Source organism: Oncorhynchus clarkii, chromosome 29 (genome assembly GCF_045791955.1).
Source record: "Oncorhynchus clarkii lewisi isolate Uvic-CL-2024 chromosome 29, UVic_Ocla_1.0, whole genome shotgun sequence".
Lineage (NCBI taxonomy): Eukaryota > Metazoa > Chordata > Actinopteri > Salmoniformes > Salmonidae > Oncorhynchus > Oncorhynchus clarkii.
In genome coordinates this window covers 1197171-1216587 of record NC_092175.1, presented here as the reverse complement: position 1 = coordinate 1216587, position 19417 = coordinate 1197171, and the positions used below count along the sequence as shown (strand labels likewise).

Sequence of the window (19417 nt, the reverse complement as noted above, 5' to 3'; positions counted from 1 at the left end):
TTGACGGTCTTCGATCAGAATGTAGTGCAAGGAGTCCTAGTTCAACAATAAATTGTTTTGTTTCATAATGTTCAATTCTAGTGTCCATGTAGCAGCATTTGCTACCACTTTCAGCTCAAATGACCAAAAAATGACTTCTGGTCCAGGATAATTTTGCATCAAAACTTCCAAATTACATATTACAGGTTGACGAAACTGGTCAAACTAAGTGCAGAATCAATCTCCATGATGTTATAATCATACAAATCGAATAGCATTCCAACCGGGCCATCCTAGTTCATCTGGGGCTGATTGGAACAGACGAAGCACTCCAACGCATACGCGCCTTCAAGCACATGAATCTTTTGCGACACTCTAGCACTTTCCTTCCCATTAGGTCAAAGTTCACAGCAAATGCTCCATTACACTTTCTACTGAATGAGGACATCTAGTGGAAGACATAGGAAGTGTTTCCAGATCCATAACTTGTTGGGAAGGGAGGGGGCGATGACGTCAAAGTTGCCCCAACTTTCAGGATTTCAAAACGAGTTTACAAGATTGCCTGCCCTGTGAGTTCTGTTATACTCACAGACATAATTCAAACGGTTTTAGAAACTTCAGAATGTTTTCTGTCCAATATTAATTATAATATGCATATATTAGCAATTTAGGACAGATTTTGATGCAGTTCACTATGGGCACGCAATTCATCCAAAGGGGAAATACTGCCCCCTATCTCTAACAGGTTATTAACCCTCTTCACTTTGGGTTTGAAGAATTGTTAAGTCCTAAGTGACTATTTATTAGACAATAACTATGAATGGGAGAGGATTAAGACTAGTTTTTCTCTGAGGCTGTCTTGATCTAATGTTGATGTAATTTTGTTATTGTTGATTTGTTGTTGTTGTGTAGTTTCAGAGTGGCAGGGTGACCCCCCCTCGCCGGGTGCCCTCCCCAGATGGATTCTCCCCCTACAGTCCCGAGGAGACTAGTCGCCGTGTCAACAAGGTCATGAAGGCCCGCCTCTACCTACTGCAGCAGATAGGCCCAAACTCCTTCCTGATTGGAGGAGACAGCCCTGACAACAAATACAGGGTGTTCATTGGCCCACAGGTAAGAAGTGCTCGCAGTCCACTCAGACCAATGAAAAAAGATTAGACAGAATTATTCATTGGCCCACAGGTAAGAAGTGCCCGCAGTCCACTCAGACCAATGAAAAAAGATTAGACATAATTATTCATTGGCCCACAGGTAAGAAGTGCTCGCAGTCCACTCAGACCAATGAAAAAAGTTTAGTCAGAATTGTTCATTGGCTCACAGGTAAGAAGTGCTCGCAGTCCACTCAGACCAATGAAAAAAGATTAGACAGAATTAAAAGACTCACGCTCAATTTCAAATCAACTCCCTCTACCCTCTAGGTAAGAAAATGATTGGATGGGTGTTCAATATTACATAAATTCCACCTAGCCTATCAGAAGACAAGGTCACCGTATTGCCTATTATGCTTATGCAGTTATTTCAAATGTATAAGTAGCTAGTTGGAATTGGGTCTTTTTTGTCAGTTTAATTTAGCTGATTCCAACTGTCTGGCAAGATTGAGGCTAAGCTGCAACAAGACCCCAACTTTTACCAAATTGCATTTACAGCAATAGATTTTAGTTTTAAAGGGACACTTGGAATGAAGCCCTTTATTCCATTGTTATAATGGCGCCGGTAGGGATAGCTGCTGTTTTAGGGGCTCCGAACCAACTGTGCTATTTTGTTTGTTTTTTGCATTGTTTGTAAATTATTTTGTACATAATGTTTCTGCTACGTCTCTTATGAGCAAGAAGAGCTTCTGGACATCAGAACAGTGATTACTCACCTTGAACTGGACAAAGATGTTTTCTTTAATGAGTCTGACGCGAAGGATATACTGCTTAAGACCAGGCCCAAATCCCTGTCATTAGCGTGAAGAAAAGATGGAGAAAAAGGGGGAAGAGAGTGGGGTGCCTTGTAAAAATTAGTCGACGAGTAGGTAAACCACCACTACCCTCCGTATTATTGGCCAACGTGCAATCGTTGGAAAACAAACTGGACGATCTACGATTTAAGATTATCCTACCAACTGGACATTCAAATCTGTAATATCTTATGTTTCATAAGGATAATATAGAGCTGGCTGGGTTTTCCGTGCATCGGCAGGACAGAGCAGCTACATCTGGTAAGATGAGGGGCTGGAGTGTATGTCTATTTGTCAATGTCTGCTGGTGCGCGATGTCTAATATTAAAGAAGTCTCAAAGTATTGCTCCCCTGAGATAGAATACCTAATGAAAAGCTGTAGACCACACTATCTACCAATAGAGTTCTCATCTATATTTTTCATAGCCTTCTATTTACCACCACACATCGATGCTGGCACTAAGACCGCAGTCAACGAGCTGTATAAGGCGATAAGCAAACAAGACAATGCTCATCCAGAAGCAGTGCTCCTAGTACCGGGGACTTTAATGCAGGGTAACTTAAAATCTGTTTTACCTCTTTTCTACCTGCATGTAACATGTGCAACCAGAATTTGAAAAACTCTAGACCACCTTTACTCCACACACAGAGACGCATACAAAGCTCTCCCTCCATTTGGCAAATCTGACCATGATTCTGCTTACAAGCAAAAACAAAATCAGGAGGTACCAGTGACTCGTTCAATGCAGAAGTGGTCAGTTTATACAGATGCTACGCTACAGGACTGTTTTGCTAGCACAGATTGAAATATGTTCCAGAATTCATCCAATGGCATTGAGGAGGAGTATACCACCTCAGGCACCGGCTTCATGAACAAGTGCATCGACGATGTCATCCCCACGGTGACCATACGCACGTATCCCAACCAGAAGTCATGGATTACAGGCAACATCCGCAATGACCTAAAGCTGCCGCTTTCATGGAGCAGGACTCTAACCTGGAAGCTTATAAGACATTCCACTATGCCCTCAGACGAACCATCAAACAGGCAAAGCGTCAATACAGGACTAAGATTGAATCCTACAACACCGGCTCTGATGCTCGTCGGATGTGGCAGTGCTTGCAAACTATTACGGACTACAAAGGGAAACCCAGCCACGAGCTGCCCAGTGGCGCGAGCCTACCAGACGAGCTTAATGCCTTTTATGCTTGCGTCGAGGCAATCAACACTGAAGCGTACATGATAACACCAGCTGTTACTGACGACTGTGTGATCACGCTCTCCGTAGCTGATGTGAGCAAGACCTTTAAACAGGTCAACATTCACAAAGCTGCTAGGCCAGATGGATTACCAGGACGTGTACTCCAAGCATGCACGGACGAACTGGCAAGTGTCTTCTTACAACCTCTCCCTGACCGAGTCTGTAATACCTACATGTTTTAAACAGACTACCATAGTCCCTGTGCCCAAGAAAGCGAAGGTAACCTGCCTAAATGATTACCGCCCCATAGCACTCACGTCGGTAGCCATGAAGTGCTTTGAAAGGCGGGCTATGGCTTACATCAACACCATCATGCCGGAAACCCTAGACCCATTCCATTTCGCACACCGCCCCAACAGATCCACAGATGATGCAATCTCTATCGCACTCCACACTGCCCTTTCCCACCTGGACAAAAGGAACACCTATGTGATAATGCTGTTCATTGACTACAGCTCAGCATTCAACACCATAGTTCCCACAAAGCTCATCACTAAGCTAAGCTCATCACTGACCCCGGGACTTAACACCTCCCTCTGCAACTGGTTCCTGGACTTTCTTACCCCAGGTGGTAAAGGTAGGCAAGAACACATCTGCCACGCGGATCCCCTCAAAGGTGCATGCTTAGTCCCCTCCTGTACTCTCTGTTCACCCACTACTGTGTAGCCAAGCACGACTCCAACACTATCATTAAGTTTGCTGACGACACAACAGTAGTAGGTCTAATCACTGACAACGATGAGACAGCCTATAGGGAGGAGGTCAGAGACCTGACAGTGTGGTGCCAGGACAACAACTTCACCCTCAATGTGAGCAAGACAAACAAGCTGAATGTGGACTATAGGAAGAGGAGGGCTGAACAGGCCCCCCTTCACGTAGACAGTGCTGTAGTGGAGCAGGTCGAGAATTTCAAGTTCATTGGTGTACACATCACCAACGAACTATCATGGTCCAAACACACCAAGACAGTCTTGAAGAGGGCACGACAACACCCTCAGGAGAATGAAAAGATTTGGCGTGGGTCCCCAGATCCTCAAAAAGTTTATTTTGAGAGCATCCTGACCGGTTGCATCACCGCCTGGTAACTAACTATATTTATTGAACTGCATTGTTGGGTATGGGCTTATAAGTAAGCATTTCATGGTAAGGTTGTAAGGGCGCATGTGACAATTAACATTTTATTTGATCTACTTCCACGGAGTCAGATGAAGTCATGGATTCCATTTTTATGTCTCTGCATTCAGTATGAAGGAAGTTAAGAGGTAGTTTTGCGAGTGGTGCACTATATGTGGTGCACTATATGTGGACTACAGTGCCATTTGGAACGCACCCAATGATTCTTAATCAGATGTTGATTAAATTGGGCTCCTGAGTGATTTTTGACTGAGTGTTCTGTCAAAAAAGGGAAGTTGCTGTAGATGTGTGTGTTTTTGCATCTCTGTGTGTGTCTGTGTAGCAATTTATGAGTGCGTGCATGTGCATGCGACCATAATGGAGTGTGTATGTGACCACTGTATGTATAAACACACACATTCGTGAGTAACCCCCGGTCTGCGTTCATCCTCTCCTCTCTCTGTAGACCTGTAGCTGTGGCCGAGGGGCATTCTGTATCCACGTCCTATTCGTCATGCTCAGAGTCTTCCAGCTGGAGCCCTCAGACCCCCTGCTCTGGAGGAAAAGCCTCAAAAACTTTGAGGTAACCTTCCAGCAACCAACCGACATGCCCTCTAACCAATCTGTATAATTCCCCTTATCCACCATAGTGCTTGAACTGTGCTGGACAGGACAATGTGGAAAGCCAATATCCTTGCCAGCACAGTATGGTTCGGGTCAGAACAATAGTATGAAAGGGGTATACATGATTTGTTGAACCCATTGTATGTAATGACCAATTTTCTAAAAAATTAAGAGCCAGAATATGTCCAGAATATATGACTCACCACCTGGATTCGGTTTTATGTAGCAAAATTTGAAATGGTGTTTTTTTAAAAAAAAATTACATTGGATTAAAGTAGAGACTCAGAGCTACAAAATGGTATATCATACTGCATTGTTGGGGAACAATGGGAAAGTAATTTTTCTTTGAAAGTTGATAAACTTCTAAACTCAATGGCCTTTGAATGTTTTGGTACCTAGTGAAAAGCTCTTCTTTGTCTACACCCATTCAGCATCATTCACACCCTCTTAAAGTGTAGCCCCACCCATCTTGTTTCGAGCGCACACTTGACGCTCTGGCCAATGATTTGTTTACCTATGGATAACATGAAAACAGTCTAACCAGCTCTGCTGGCAACAATCTCATTACTCTTCTTTGCATACGTTTACTGACACGGGCCGTATTCAACACGTGATGTCCACATTAGCTTAAGACATGTAGCTAGCTAGTTAAACAATGAACCTAGCTAGGTAAACAATGTGTAAAATAACACACGTCACGTAACGTTAGCTAACGAGCCAGCCAGCTAACGTTAGCTAGTTAAACAACAATGAACATAGTGCCAAATCATGTTGTTACTACACTGCATGAATATGCTGGGAACTAACTAACCAGGTTCAATGTTAGCTAGCTAAAATTAGACTCTTAACTATCAAAGCAAACAGCTCTGGAATACGAAAAATAGGGAGCCAGCCAGTTAGGGAGCCAGCCAGCTAACGTTAGCTAGAAATGAAGCCACTTTTTGTCAAAATTAGAAACATGTAATATCTAAAAAAATTGCTAGCTAATGTTAGACTATCTTAACTGTGTACATCATCATGCATGATGGACGCGTCTCCCTGTCATGGATGCCATGCCAGAGTTGCCCTTAGTTTGAAGATGTAATCCGGTTTTCTCTTTAGCTATCCAACTCTATTTCCACTGATTTCAAAACTTGATCCTCCAGAGAGTGGACACTTAGTTATGCAGCTACACTACACAATACATTTTTTTATAAAGCTGTGTTCGACAGGATTACCAACAGACTGACCAGCTCAAATGGACAGAAGTCCTCTATTTGGTAGACCAATCATCTCTCCTCTCTCAGCATGTCCAGCCCACTCATTAGCTCAGCCAATCATGGCTAGTGTTAAGGTTGCTGACTTTTTCTGTGGTTTAACCAACAAGGCTCGTAATTTAGTCATTTTATTCGTATTTACAAATGGCATACAAGTTTGTTATTACGGCACATGAAAGTTCACATGTTCGAGAAAGGCATTTCTGCCCCAAAAAATGCATTTTGATAAAAAAATTAATTTTTTACATTCAAACGGCTCTTGTGAAGTCGTGACTTGTGACATACGTCTCGTTTCCTGAATCGGGTCGCATATGTCCATTTACATTGAGGATAACTTTCAGTGACTTGCATTGTATTGAATGCACGTTAGAAAAACTTAGATACTTCATGATGGTTAAGGTTGACCTCTATAGTAAACTGGCTCCGGGGTGAAGTATCCCCTAGGGACAGATCTAGGATCATCTTCCTCTGCCCCAATCCTAGCCTTAATCACAAGTGGGGAAAATGCTAAACTGTTCCAAGATCAGCATCTAACTGTATCATTGTCTCCACGTCGTCCAGGTGGAGAGCTTGTTCCAGAAGTATCACAATCGCCGCAGTTCGCGCATCAAGGCGCCATCGCGCAACACCATCCAGAAGTCTAACCCCCACACGTCCTGTCCATCCAGCACCTCCAGCGCCTCCAGCAACGAGAGCAGGTTTAGATGTTGTACTGTAAAACCTATTTTGCCAGAAGGCCCTTGAATGCGTCCAAGTTGTATTTTGATACATGTTTTGCTAGATGTTTAGATTTTTACATTAATAGCACACTGATTCTTTGGAGAACCAAAAATGTTACTTTCCTTTATTTTTCGATCTTTCTGTCTCTTAATGTTTCTCTCCCCTGTACCTCTCTCTCGTGCTCTCTCTCTCGCGCTCTTTTGTCCTCTCTCTCGCTCTCTCTCCCTTTGTCCCTATATCCCATGTCTTTCTTCATCCCTCTTTCTTTCCCTTAATCGACTTCTCTCTCTCTCTCTCCATCGTTCCCTCTCTCCCCCCTCTCTGTCAGTAGTCTGAAGGATGAGGAGGAGCAGATGTGTCCTATCTGTCTGTTGGACATGCTGGACGAGGAGAGTCTGACTGTGTGTGAGGAGGGCTGCAGGAACAAGCTGCACCACCACTGCATGTCTATCTGTGAGTACAACTGTACACTATCAAAAACGGTGGAGGCTGGTGACTTGACATTGAGGAGAATGAGACTCACGGTATAGGCGTGGACCGCACAAAGACGACAAAGTGTGTTTCAAACTATTTTAACCTAAAACATTTAATAAAGATACATATAGTAACATATTATGGGAGTGTGAATGAGGGCTACTTACAGTGTTGGGAAGGGATCACAGCAGTGATAAAATGAGGGTATGAGGCATGAGTTGAGGTGTTCAGAGGCTTGACTTCCTGATTGCACGTTGAGGTGTTCAGAGGCTTCAGTGCAGGACAGGCTCATCATGAACAGATGGTGTTGGAGAAGAGCTCTACTCTTCCACTGAGGGCAGGACAGGATTTGACTGAGAAGACAAAAACAACAACACAGTTAGACAAAAGAGCTAAGAATGAGCTAGTCCAAGCAAGGACTAAAATCACATTGATTTTTAATAATGTGATTGTGTTTGTGTATGTGATTGACTCTACATACAGTAATGAGAGAAAATTGACAGGGCTACTCAATGTTTGAAAAGTAAACATTCAATGTGCCAATGGATGAGAGGGCACATGAAACACATGGCTTCAGTTCATATCAGAGAGTTGACACTGACATTTGAGTGAAGTGGTCATCTCCTCTTAACCCTTTGACACGTACCAACACACGGGTGTGATCATTGTATTGTGGTCTCTGCAGCGTACGCTCAAACCAGTGTGATTAGAACACTTATTTAGAACATCCAGTTTTGATTGACCCAGCAGTCAGTGTTTGAGCTGGCAACACTGCTTTTTCACAGAAACATTTAGCACAATCACAGTCCTTACAGTGCTATGTCCTGAATGTGACCTGTTTATTTTTGGATGCAATGTTGAGACATTGACAGAAGTGGTGACAGCATAACACAATTATCCAAACTGGAAAATGTAGGCTACAGTAGTCCTAGCACTAACTGAGGAAAGACATAACGCAATTATCCAAACTGGAAAATGTAGGCTACATTAATCCTAGCACTAACTGAGGAAAGACATAATGCAATTATCCAAACCGGAAAATGTAGGCTACATTAGTCCTAGCACTAACTGAGGAAAGACATAACACAACCGGTCATATTTAGAGAACTCCTGGCTGACATAAACCACAATATGAATTAGCTAATTACTATTTACAATTATGAAGAGATCATCCGTTCACCTACTCTGCGTCTCATAAAGACACGGCGGTTGGAACCAAAAATCTCAAAAGGACAGAGTTCCACGGGTCTAATGTCCATTGCTCGTGTTTCTTGGCCCAAGCAAGTCTCTTCTGATAGGTGTCCTTTAGTCGTGGTTTCTTTGCAGCAATTCAACAATGAAGGCCTGATTCACGCTGTCTCCTCTGAACAGTTGATCTTGAGATGTGTCTCTTACTTGATCTCTGTGAAGCATTTATTTTGGCATTTATCTGAGGCTGCTAACTCTAATGAACGTATCCTCTGCAGCAGAGGTAACTCTGGGTCTTCCTTTCCAGTGGTGGTCCTCATGAGGGCCAGTTTCATCATAGTGCTTGATGCTTCTTGCAACTGCGCTTTCAAAAAACGTTCAAAGTTCTTGAAATTCTCCAGATTGACTGACCTTCATGTCTTAAAGTAATGATGGACTGTAGTTGCTCTTGGCTTATTTGAGCTGTTCTTGGCATAATATGGACTTGGTATTTTACCAAAAAGGGCTATCTTTTATATACCACCCCTACCTGGTCACAACACAACTGATTGTTTCAGACGCATTAAGAAGGAAAGAAATTCCACAAATTAACTTTTAACAAGGCACACCTGTTAATTGAAATACATTCCATGTGACTACCTCATACAACTACTGTTCGCTGAAGGAGGCAAAGGAGGTACAACACCTGTTCGGCCCCATGCCGCCCAGTTCTGGGTTTGGTCAGACAAGGTGTTCATTGGCCTTGCAGGCATGATTCTATTGTCCTTCAGTAGAGGGCACTAGTGTGCAAACTCCCCATAGCTGTGTTGTACCTCGTTTCCCTCCTTCAGGTTAAACAGTGCATAGGGCATTCACCTTACACACACACACACACACACACACACACATGCAATGCACCCCTCCAGGTACTCCTGTTCCATTTCCCCCTGCACACACACACACACACACACTTCCAGCACTATACAGCCCCCTCGATAGAAATCTGATATGTTCATCCCGAGGCCCTGGCCCTTCTCTTCTCTCTAAAAACTCAAGTCTAATTTTTGCTCCATTTTATCGGAGCCTTGACTTCCGTGACAGCCAGTCGGTGCATTGTTCCCTATTTAAACTGGGGGTAGAGCTAATGTTGTCTGTCTCTCTGTCTGTGTCTTGCAGGGGCTGAGGAATGCCGGCAGAACCACGAGACGCTCATTTGCCCCCTCTGTAGAACCAAGTGGAAGTCCCATGATTTTTACAGGTAATTTTAAGATGTACGCCGTCTCGGATCTAGGAACTCCTGGTCAAGACTCCTGGAGTGGGGGATGAATTCAACAGCCTACCAGCTGGTTGTGTGAAAGGCAGGGGAAGCGGCTTCACTATATTTGTTTCTGGGAGGAAAGGAAACATCTGCCTCAGTCTGAGACGTCAGAACAGCTTTTCCGTTTTGCAAATCTAATGCGAGCTGAATGCGAGTTAACTTAAAGTTAGCTAACTATTAAATGGTTTATAAGCTATATATACTGTATGCTCACAAAGTGTTAATGATTTAAACTAGAGCATTTAGTGTGGAAATGCACTCAAACCTGTAATGGATTTATTGTAGGCTACGTCAATGGCGCAACAGTAGACTAGAGACAGGAAAGAGCCTTGAGTGTTTAGCGGTGAGATAAGCTATATTAGACTATGCCTCACATAGCTAACAGTGTGTCATTACATTAGCATTTTAGCATGGCACTAGGCTATATTAGGCTAGACCACACATGGCTAACTGTGTCATTACATTAGCATTTTAGCATTGCACTAGGCTATATTAGACTATGCCTCACATAGCTAACCGTGTGTCATTACATTAGCATTTTAGCATGACACTAGGCTATATTAGACTAGACCTCACATAGCTAACAGTGTGTCATTACAGTCAACTAAGTCTGTGTAGCCATTTGTTAGCAATTTAGTTAGCTATTTAGTGGTCTTATGGCTTGGGGATAGAAACTGTTCGGGAGCTTGTTGGTGTCAAACTTGATGCACTGGTACAGCTTGTTGTGCGGAAGCAGAGAGAACAGTCTATGGCCTGGATGGCTAGAGTCTTTTAACAATTTTCCAGGCTTTCCTTTCACACTGCCTGATTTAGAGGTCCTGAATAGCAGGGAGCTCTGCCCCATTGATGTACTGGGCTGACGCAACACCCTCTGTAGCGCCCCACCCTTTGTAGCGCCATGCCATCGAGGGCAGTGCTATTGCCATATCAAGCGGTGATGCAGCCAGTCAAGATGCTCTCAATGGTACAGCTGTACCATTTTTCGAGGATTTGAGGGTGCCAAACATTTTCAACCACCTGAAGGGGAAGAGGTGCTGTCGCGCCTTCTTAACGACTGAGCTTTCGACCCACTGGGCTGCAGTGGAGGGGTTGCAGTGGAGCGGTCAGTGGACTGGCAGTCCTTGGTCTTACTGACGTTGAGGGAAAGGTTGTTGTTCCTGCACCATACTGCCAGTCCACTGACCTCCTCCCTGTAGGCTGTCTCATCGTTGCCGGTGATCAGGCTACCACCGTCGTGTCGTGAGCAAACTTGATGATGGTGTTTGAGTCGTGCCTGGCCACGCAGTCGTGGGTGAACAGGGAATACAGAAGGGGACTAAAGGGGTCTACAGACAAACGCAAACAGTGCTGACGGAGCGTAGTGCAGTGTTGCAATGTCGTTTTCCATCACAAAAGATGTGGCTCCTTGTTATACGCTGCTTCATTTGACACCGTTTTTTTCTACCTGGAAAAATGACTGAGGGGCAGTACTAAGTGAGTTTTGCAACGGAAGTCCTGCCCCTGTGTCTACATCACATATTTTCCAGTATCATTTCTGGAAAAACTCAGAACCAATGGACATTCTGCTACTTTGCTTCTACTACTCTCAAGATTCCTTTTTTTTGTGCTTTTTATTTGAGATTTTCTAAGCGTAATTATGTCTGTCCAGTTTTGAGGAGCGTCTGTGCAAGCTGGTGAGACAATAAGAGAACCTTTACAACCCTTCGATGGGGTTGTATTTGGACAAGCATGCAGAAGACGACAGCTGGAGGGAGATTTCACGAAATTTGAACACCAATACTGATGTCAAAGAAGCATTGAAAAAGATTTGGAGCCAGTATGTTCACAATTTGAAAAGGGTGAAGGAGATGAGGAGTGGGGCTGCCACTGGTGTGTGTGTCCCACCGTTTGTCAGACAACAGGATTGGCTCGGTGTTCACGTGAAACATCGTCAGACAGACACCAATATGCCCGATACGGTATGTACTCGTCATACATCCAAGTCTATTTGTACAGTGTGTGTGTTTGGGATCTTATGTTTAGCAGACCTAGTTAGAACATGTAAAAATCAGCTATTTTCTGGATGGGAGAAATTGTGAGTGGGAAATATTCAGTGCTTGTGTTGTTATCATAATGATTAGCAGGGCGAGTTCATACATTTGACACAGGCACTGTGATGTGTGTGTGCTAATTAGATTGAGATGTTTATGAAATCAGTTATTTTGGGTAAACATTTTAACTCAAAGGAGCCAATGGAGATGTTTTAAGATTTCTTGCATAGTATTCTAATGTATTCACCATCTGCTTGTAGGTGTTGGAGGGTGGTGGTGTGTTGGACAGTCCAGAGACAGAGCTGAGCCCTGAGGGCCAATCTACCGGTGGTTCATCGCCCCTTGATTCATCATCTCCCCAACCTGGTTCATCACCTCTCAGGCCCCTCTACCCAACACCCATCCCACCGTCCAGGCGCACCCTAGCTCTCTGCCCTGCAACTCCATCAACCTCCGCCCCATCTCCCCGATCCAGCTCCAATGGCTGGAAGAGGAAGACAGCTGAGGGTCCTTGGGACACTGACATGATGCAGCAGGTGGATGACTTAAAGAAACAGCAGCAGTGTCCAGTAAAGTCTGTCTACGACATCATGGTGCCATGGACGGTGTCTAGTCCTGCTGATCAACATCTCCCGTTCGTCTCACCCCGTTTTCATTTATTTAACCAGGCAAGTCAGTTAAGAACAAATTCTTATTGACACTGACAGCCTACACCAGCCAAGCCCGGATGATGCTGGGCCAATTGTGCACCGCCCTATGGGACTCCCGATCACGGCCGGTTGTGATATAGCCTGGATTCGAACCAGGGTGTCTGTAGTGACGCCTCTAACACTGAGATGCAGTGCCTGCGCCACTCGGGAGCTCAAAAACTGTTGCTCTGTGCTTTTTTTTCTTATTCATAATTTAGGGTAGTGGGTATTTTTTTGGGCCGTTTTTTCATACTTCCTCATTCACATGTTGCTGGTATTTACTTTTGTGTTTTTTCTCTTATTTCCCCTTTTATCACATTTTTTACATTTCCTCTTGTGATGGAAAATAAATATCTAAAAGGTCTGCAAATGTATTTGTCTAGTTATTTTTTTACTTGTGGCAGAAAATATTACTGTTTTGAATCAGTCACTCTGTAAACTTGTACTGCTTTGTACATGAGCTGTCTAGATGAGGTTGATGTATTGGGGGTCTGCTCATAATGTCTACAGCTGGACATTCACCCATGTACCAAAGCACAAAGGTCTCCATTGAAAGGACACTACACATGACCATGTACAACCTTGTTATGTAGATGAGGTTAATGTCTCGAAGGTCTAGCCTTGTTGTCTACAGCTGGACAGCCATTCTCACCCATGTACCATAGCAGAAAAGTCCCCATTGTAAGGCCACTACACATAACACAAGGTTAGATCAATGTCTTGATGGTCTAGCCTCCCAAAAAGTGACTGTCATTATACTCTTTATTGTGATTTGTAAAGTGTGAATAAGAAAAACAGCAAAACCAAATGTGTAAGTCACAACATGACATATTCAACCAGAAGAAGAGAACGTACAGTATCAGTCAAAAGTTTGGACACACATGTCTGCTTTTGTGGCTAAAGAGTGGTGTCGTAAAGCATAAAAAAATAAAAAGCTTAAATATCACATTTACATAAGTATTCAGACCCTTTACTCTGTACTTTGTTGAAGCACCTTTGGCAGTGATTGCTGCCTCCAGTCTTCTTGGGAATGATGCTACAAGCTTGGCACACTGTTTTTGGGGAGTGTCCCATTCTTCTCTGCAAATCCTCTCAAGCTCTGTCAGGTTGGATGGGGACCGTTGCTGCACAGCTATTTTCAGGTATCTCCAGAGATGTTCGATTGGGTCCAGGCTCTGACGGGGCCACTCAAGGACATGCAGAGACTTGTCCCAAAGCCACTCCTGCGTTGTCTTGGCTGTGTGCTTAGTGTCGCTGTCCTGTTGGAAGGTGAACCTTCACACCAAATCTGAGGTCCTGAACACTTTGGAGCAGGTTTTCCTCAAGGATCACTCTGGACTTTGCTCCGTTCATCTTTCCCTCGATCCTGACTAGTCGACAAGTCCCTGCCGCTGAAAAACATCCTCACAGCATGATGCACCACTATTCTTCACCATAGGGATGGTGCCAGGTTCCTCCAGACGTGACACTTGGCATTCAGGCCAAAGTGTTCAATCTTGGTTTCATCAGACCAGAGAATCTTGTTTCACATGGTCTCAGAGTCTTTAGGTGCCTTTCGGCAAACTCCAATCGGGCCGTCATGTGCCTTTTACTTAGGAGTGGCTTCCGTCTGGTCACTCTACCATAAAGGCCTGATTGGTGGAGTGCTGCAGAGATGGTTGTCCTTCTAGAAGATTCTCCCATCTCCACAGAGGAACTCTGGAGCTCTGTCAAAGTGACCATCGGGTTCTTGGTCACCTCCCTGACCAAGGCCCTTCTCAAAAGAATACTCAGTTTTGCAGGGTGGCTAGCTCTAGGAAGAGTCTTAGTGGTTCTAAACTTCTTCCATTTAAGAATGATGGAGGCCACTGTGTTCTTGGGGACCTTCAATGTCGCAGAAATGTTCTGGTGTCCTTCCCCAGATCTGTGGCTTGACACAATCCTGTCTCAAAGCTCTACAGACAATTCATTCGAACTCATGGCTTGGTTTTTGCTCTGACATGCACTGTCAACTGAGGGACCTTATATAGAAACTTGTGTGCCTTTCCAAATCATGTCTCATCAATTGAATTTATCACAGGTCGACACCAATCAAGTTGTTGAAACATCTCAAGGATGATCAATGGAAACAGGATGCACTTCGAGTCTCATAGCAAAGGGTCTGAATACTTATGTAAAATATTATTTCCGTTTTGGTGTTTAACAAATTTGCAAACATTTTTAAAAACCTTTTTTCACTTTGTCATTATAGGGTATTGTGTGTAGATTGAGGAGGAAAAATATTGATATAATCAATTTTAGAATACACCTGTAACGTACCAAAATGTTGAAAAAGTAAAGGGGCCTGAATACTTTCCGAGTCAAGAAGAGTGCCTCAGCCCTTCTTGCTTGGTGAGCTACTCTGGCTCCCCAAGCCCACTAGTGGATATACTGTACACTACACAAGGCTGACTTCCTCTCTGGGTGGAACGAAACGAAAAGAGTCCGCTGAAACAAATAATGATTCCACCCACGTGAACGCACACACGTACAATACGTCAACGGAGTGGAGCCTTATGCACACAACCCTCTGTGCCCCCATTTTGAGGTTCTGCCTACCCTCACCACCTGGGGCTGGCCCGTCAGGAAGTCCAGGATCCAGTTGCAGAGGGAGGTGTTCAGACCCAGAGTCCTAAGCTTTAACTTTATTGCCCCTAGTGGCGAAGGAGACGTGTTTATGGAAGTTGGGCATAACATGTCATAATGACGCAGAATTAAAATCGTTGGCTGCCATAAAAGCAGCCTCCGAATGTACAGCACCAGTCAAAAGTTTGGACACTCTTACTCATTCAAGGGTTTTTCTTTATTTTGACTGTTTTCTACATTGTAGAATACTAGTGACGACATCAAAACTATAAAATAACACATTGAATCATGTACTAACTGAAAAAGTGTTAAACAAATCTAAATATATTTTATATTCTTCAAAGTAGCCACCCTTTTGCCTTGATGACAGCTTTGCACACTCTTGGTATTCTCTCAACCAGCTTCACCTGGAATGCTTTTCCAACAGTCTTGAAAGAGTTACCACATATACTGAGCACTTGTTGGCTGATTTTCCTTCACTCTGCGGTCCAAATCATCCCAAACCATCTCAATTGGGTTGAGGTCGGGTGATTGTGGAGGCCAGATCATCTGACGCAGCACTCCATCACTCTCAGTTTTGATCAAATAGCCCTTACACAGCCTGGAGGTGTGTTAGGTCATTGTCCTGTTGAAAAACAGATGATAGTCCCACTAAAAGCAAACCAGATGGGATGACGTATCGCTGCAGAATGCTGTGGTAGCCAATCTGGTTAAGTGTTCCTTAAATTATAATTAAACCACAGACAGTATCACCAGCAAAGCACCATCAAACCTCCTCCTCCATGTTTCACGGTGGGAACAACACATGCAGAGATCATCCGTTCACCTACTCTACTTCTCACAAAGACACAAATCTAAAATTTGGACTCATCAGGCGAAAGGACAAATTTCCACTGGTCTAATGTCCATTGCTCGTGTTTCGTGGCCCAAGTAGGTCTCATTTTCTCATTGGTGTCCTTTAGTAGTGGCTTCTCTGCAGAAATTTGACCATGAATTTGCTTGCTGCCGACACGGAGCCCCGTCTATCCATCACGACTGGTCTGACACAACAGTGGTAGGCTTGATTACCAACAACGATGAGACGGCCTACAGGGAGGAGGTGAGGGCCCTCGGAGTGTGGTGTCAGGAAAACAACCTCACACTCAACGTCAACAAAACTAAGGAGATGATTGTGGACTTCAGGAAACAGCAGAGGGAACACCCCCCTATCCACATCGATGGAACAGTAGTGGAGAGGGTAGCAAGTTTTAAGTTCCTCGGCATACACATCACAGACAAACTGAATTGGTCCACTCACACAGACAGCATCGTGAAGAAGGCGCAGCAGCGCCTCTTCAACCTCAGGAGGCTGAAGAAATTCGGCTTGTCACCAAAAGCACTCACAAACTTCTACAGATGCACAATCGAGAGCATCCTGGCGGGCTGTATCACCGCCTGGTATGGCAACTGCACCGCCCTCAACCGTAAGGCTCTCCAGAGGGTAGTGAGGTCTGCACAACGCATCACCGGGGGCAAACTACCTGCCCTCCAGGACACCTACACCACCCGATGTCACAGGAAGGCCATAAAGATCATCAAGGACATCAACCACCCGAGCCACTGCCTGTTCACCCCGCTATCATCCAGAAGGCGAGGTCAGTACAGGTGCATCAAAGCTGGGACCGAGAGACTGAAAAACAGCTTCTATCTCAAGGCCATCAGACTGTTAAACAGCCACCACTAACACTGAGTGGCTGCTGCCAACACACTGACACTGACTCAACTCCAGCCACTTTAATAATGGGAATTGATGGGAAATGATGTAAATATATCACTAGCCACTTTAAACAATGCTACCTTATATAAATGTTACTTACCCTACATTATTCATCTCATACGCATACGTATATACTGTACTCTATATCATCGACGGTATCCTTATGTAATACATGTATCACTAGCCACTTTATACTATACTATGCCACTTTGTTTACATACTCATCTCATTTGTACATACTGTACCCGATACCATCTACTGTATCTTGCCTATGCTGCTCTGTACCATCACTCATTCATATATCCTTATGTACATATTCTTTATCCCCTTACACTGTGTACAAGACAGTAGTTTGGAATTGTTAGTTAGATTACTTGTTATTACTGCATTGTCGGAACTAGAAGCACAAGCATTTCGCTACACTCGCATTAACATCTGCTAACCATGTGTATGTGACAAATAAAATTTGATTTGATTTGATTTGATTTGATTTGATTTTGCCTACGTAACCGTCCGAGGGGGTTACAACAGGCTCTCCCGTTGCTTCGTCCCCCTGAGGCCCATCTGCTAGCCTACTATCCCCGGCCTAATAGCTGTCTGAATTGCTGTGTCTCAGATGTCCTTGCAGTGTCTGAATCCTGGCTTAGGAAGGCCACCAAAATCCAGAAATTTCCATCACTAACTATAATATTTTCCGACAAGATAGAACTGCCAAAGGGGGCGGAGATGCAATCTACTGCAGAGATAGCTGCAGAGTTCTGTCATACTATCCAGGTCTGTGCCCAACAGTTCGAGCATCTACTTTTAAAAACCCACCTTTCCAGAAACAAGTCTCTCACCATTGCCGCTTGTTATAGACCCCCTTCATCCCCCAGCTGTGCCCTGGACACCATATGTGAATTGATCGCCCCCCATCTATCTTCAGAGTTCATACTGTTAGGTGACCTAAACTGGGACATGCATAACACCCTGCTGTCTTACAATCTAAGCTAGATGCTCTCAATCTCACACAAATTATCAAGGAACCTACCAGGTACAACCCTAAATCCGTAAACATGGGCACCCTCTCAGATATCATCCTGACCATCTTGCCCTCCAAATACACCTCTGCTGTCTTCAACCAGGATCTCAGCGATCACTGCCTCATTGCTGGCATGCGTAATGGGTCTGCGGTCAAATGACCACCCCTTATCACTGTCAAACGCTCCCTAAAACACTTCAGGGAGTAGGCCTTTCTAATCGACCTGGCCCAGGTATCCTGGAAGGATATTGACCTCATCCCGACAGTAGAGGATGCCTGGTTGCTCTTTAAAAGTGCTTTCCTCTCCATCTTAAATATGAATGCCCCTTACAAAAAATGTAGAACTAAGAACGGATATAGCCCTTGGTTCATCCCAGACTTGACTGCCATTGACCAGCACAAAAACATCCTGTGGCGTTCTGCATTAGCCTCGAATACCCCCCACAATATGCAACTTTTCAGGGAAGTCAGGAACCAATATACTCAGTCAGTTAGGAAAGCTATGGCTAGCTTTTTCAAACAGAAATTTGATTCCTGTAGCGCTAATTCCAAAAGGTTTGTGACACTGTAAAGTCCATGGAGAATAAGAGCACCTCCTCCCAGCTGCCCACTGCACTGAGGATAGGAAACACTGTCACCACCAATAAATCTACGATAATCTATTATTTCAAGAAAAAAAATTCCACGGCTGGCCATGCTTTCCACCTGGCTACCCCTACATCTCAGCATCCCCTGCAGCAACTTGCCCAATCCCCCCCCCCCTGCTTCCACTTCACCCAAATTCAGACATCTGATGTTCTGAAAGAGCTGCAAAATCTGGATCCATACAAATCAGCTGGGCCAGACAATCTGGACCCTCTCTTTCTAAAATTTTCAGCTGAAATTTTTGCTACTACTATTACTAGCCTGTTCAATCTCTCTTTCGTATCGTCTGAGATCATCAAAGATTGGAAAGCTGCCGCGGTCATCCCCCTCTTCAAAGAGGGAGACACTCTAGACCCAAACTGTTATACACGCAGTCTCTATATCCATCCTGCCCTGCCTTTCTAAAATCGGAGAACCTGTTGTCCGGACCTCTGGCAGTCGCTATGGGGGTGCCACATGGTTAAATTCTCGGGTCGACTCTTTTCTCTGTATATGTCAATGATGTCGCTCTTGCTGCTGGTGATTCTCTGATCCACCTCTACGCAGACGACACCATTCTGTATACATCTGGCCCTTCTCTGGACACTGTGTTAACATACCACCAAACGAGCTTCAACGCCATACAACACTGCTTCCGTGGCCTCCAACTGCTTTTAAATGCTATTCCGCAACAAAGCCTCCCTCACTCATGCCGCCAAACATACCCTTGTGAAATTGACTATCCTACCAATCCTTGATTTCGGCAATGTCATTTACAAAATAGACTACATCCAGTTTGCTGAGTAGAGTGTTGGAGGCTATCACAGAGCCATCCGTT

General features: G+C 44.3%; 1 protein-coding gene across 1 annotated transcript in view; it reads left to right on the top strand.

The window, feature by feature from the left end:
* Nucleotides 1-19417, top strand: part of LOC139388136 (mitogen-activated protein kinase kinase kinase 1-like) — a 157385-nt gene that overhangs the window by 71790 nt on the left and 66178 nt on the right. The window contains exons 4-8 of the mRNA XM_071134719.1: nt 892-1092; nt 4763-4879; nt 6738-6874; nt 7228-7349; nt 9714-9795. Of these exons, the coding sequence (XP_070990820.1) occupies nt 892-1092; nt 4763-4879; nt 6738-6874; nt 7228-7349; nt 9714-9795 (659 nt within the window). The remainder of the gene's footprint in view (nt 1-891; nt 1093-4762; nt 4880-6737; nt 6875-7227; nt 7350-9713; nt 9796-19417) is intronic.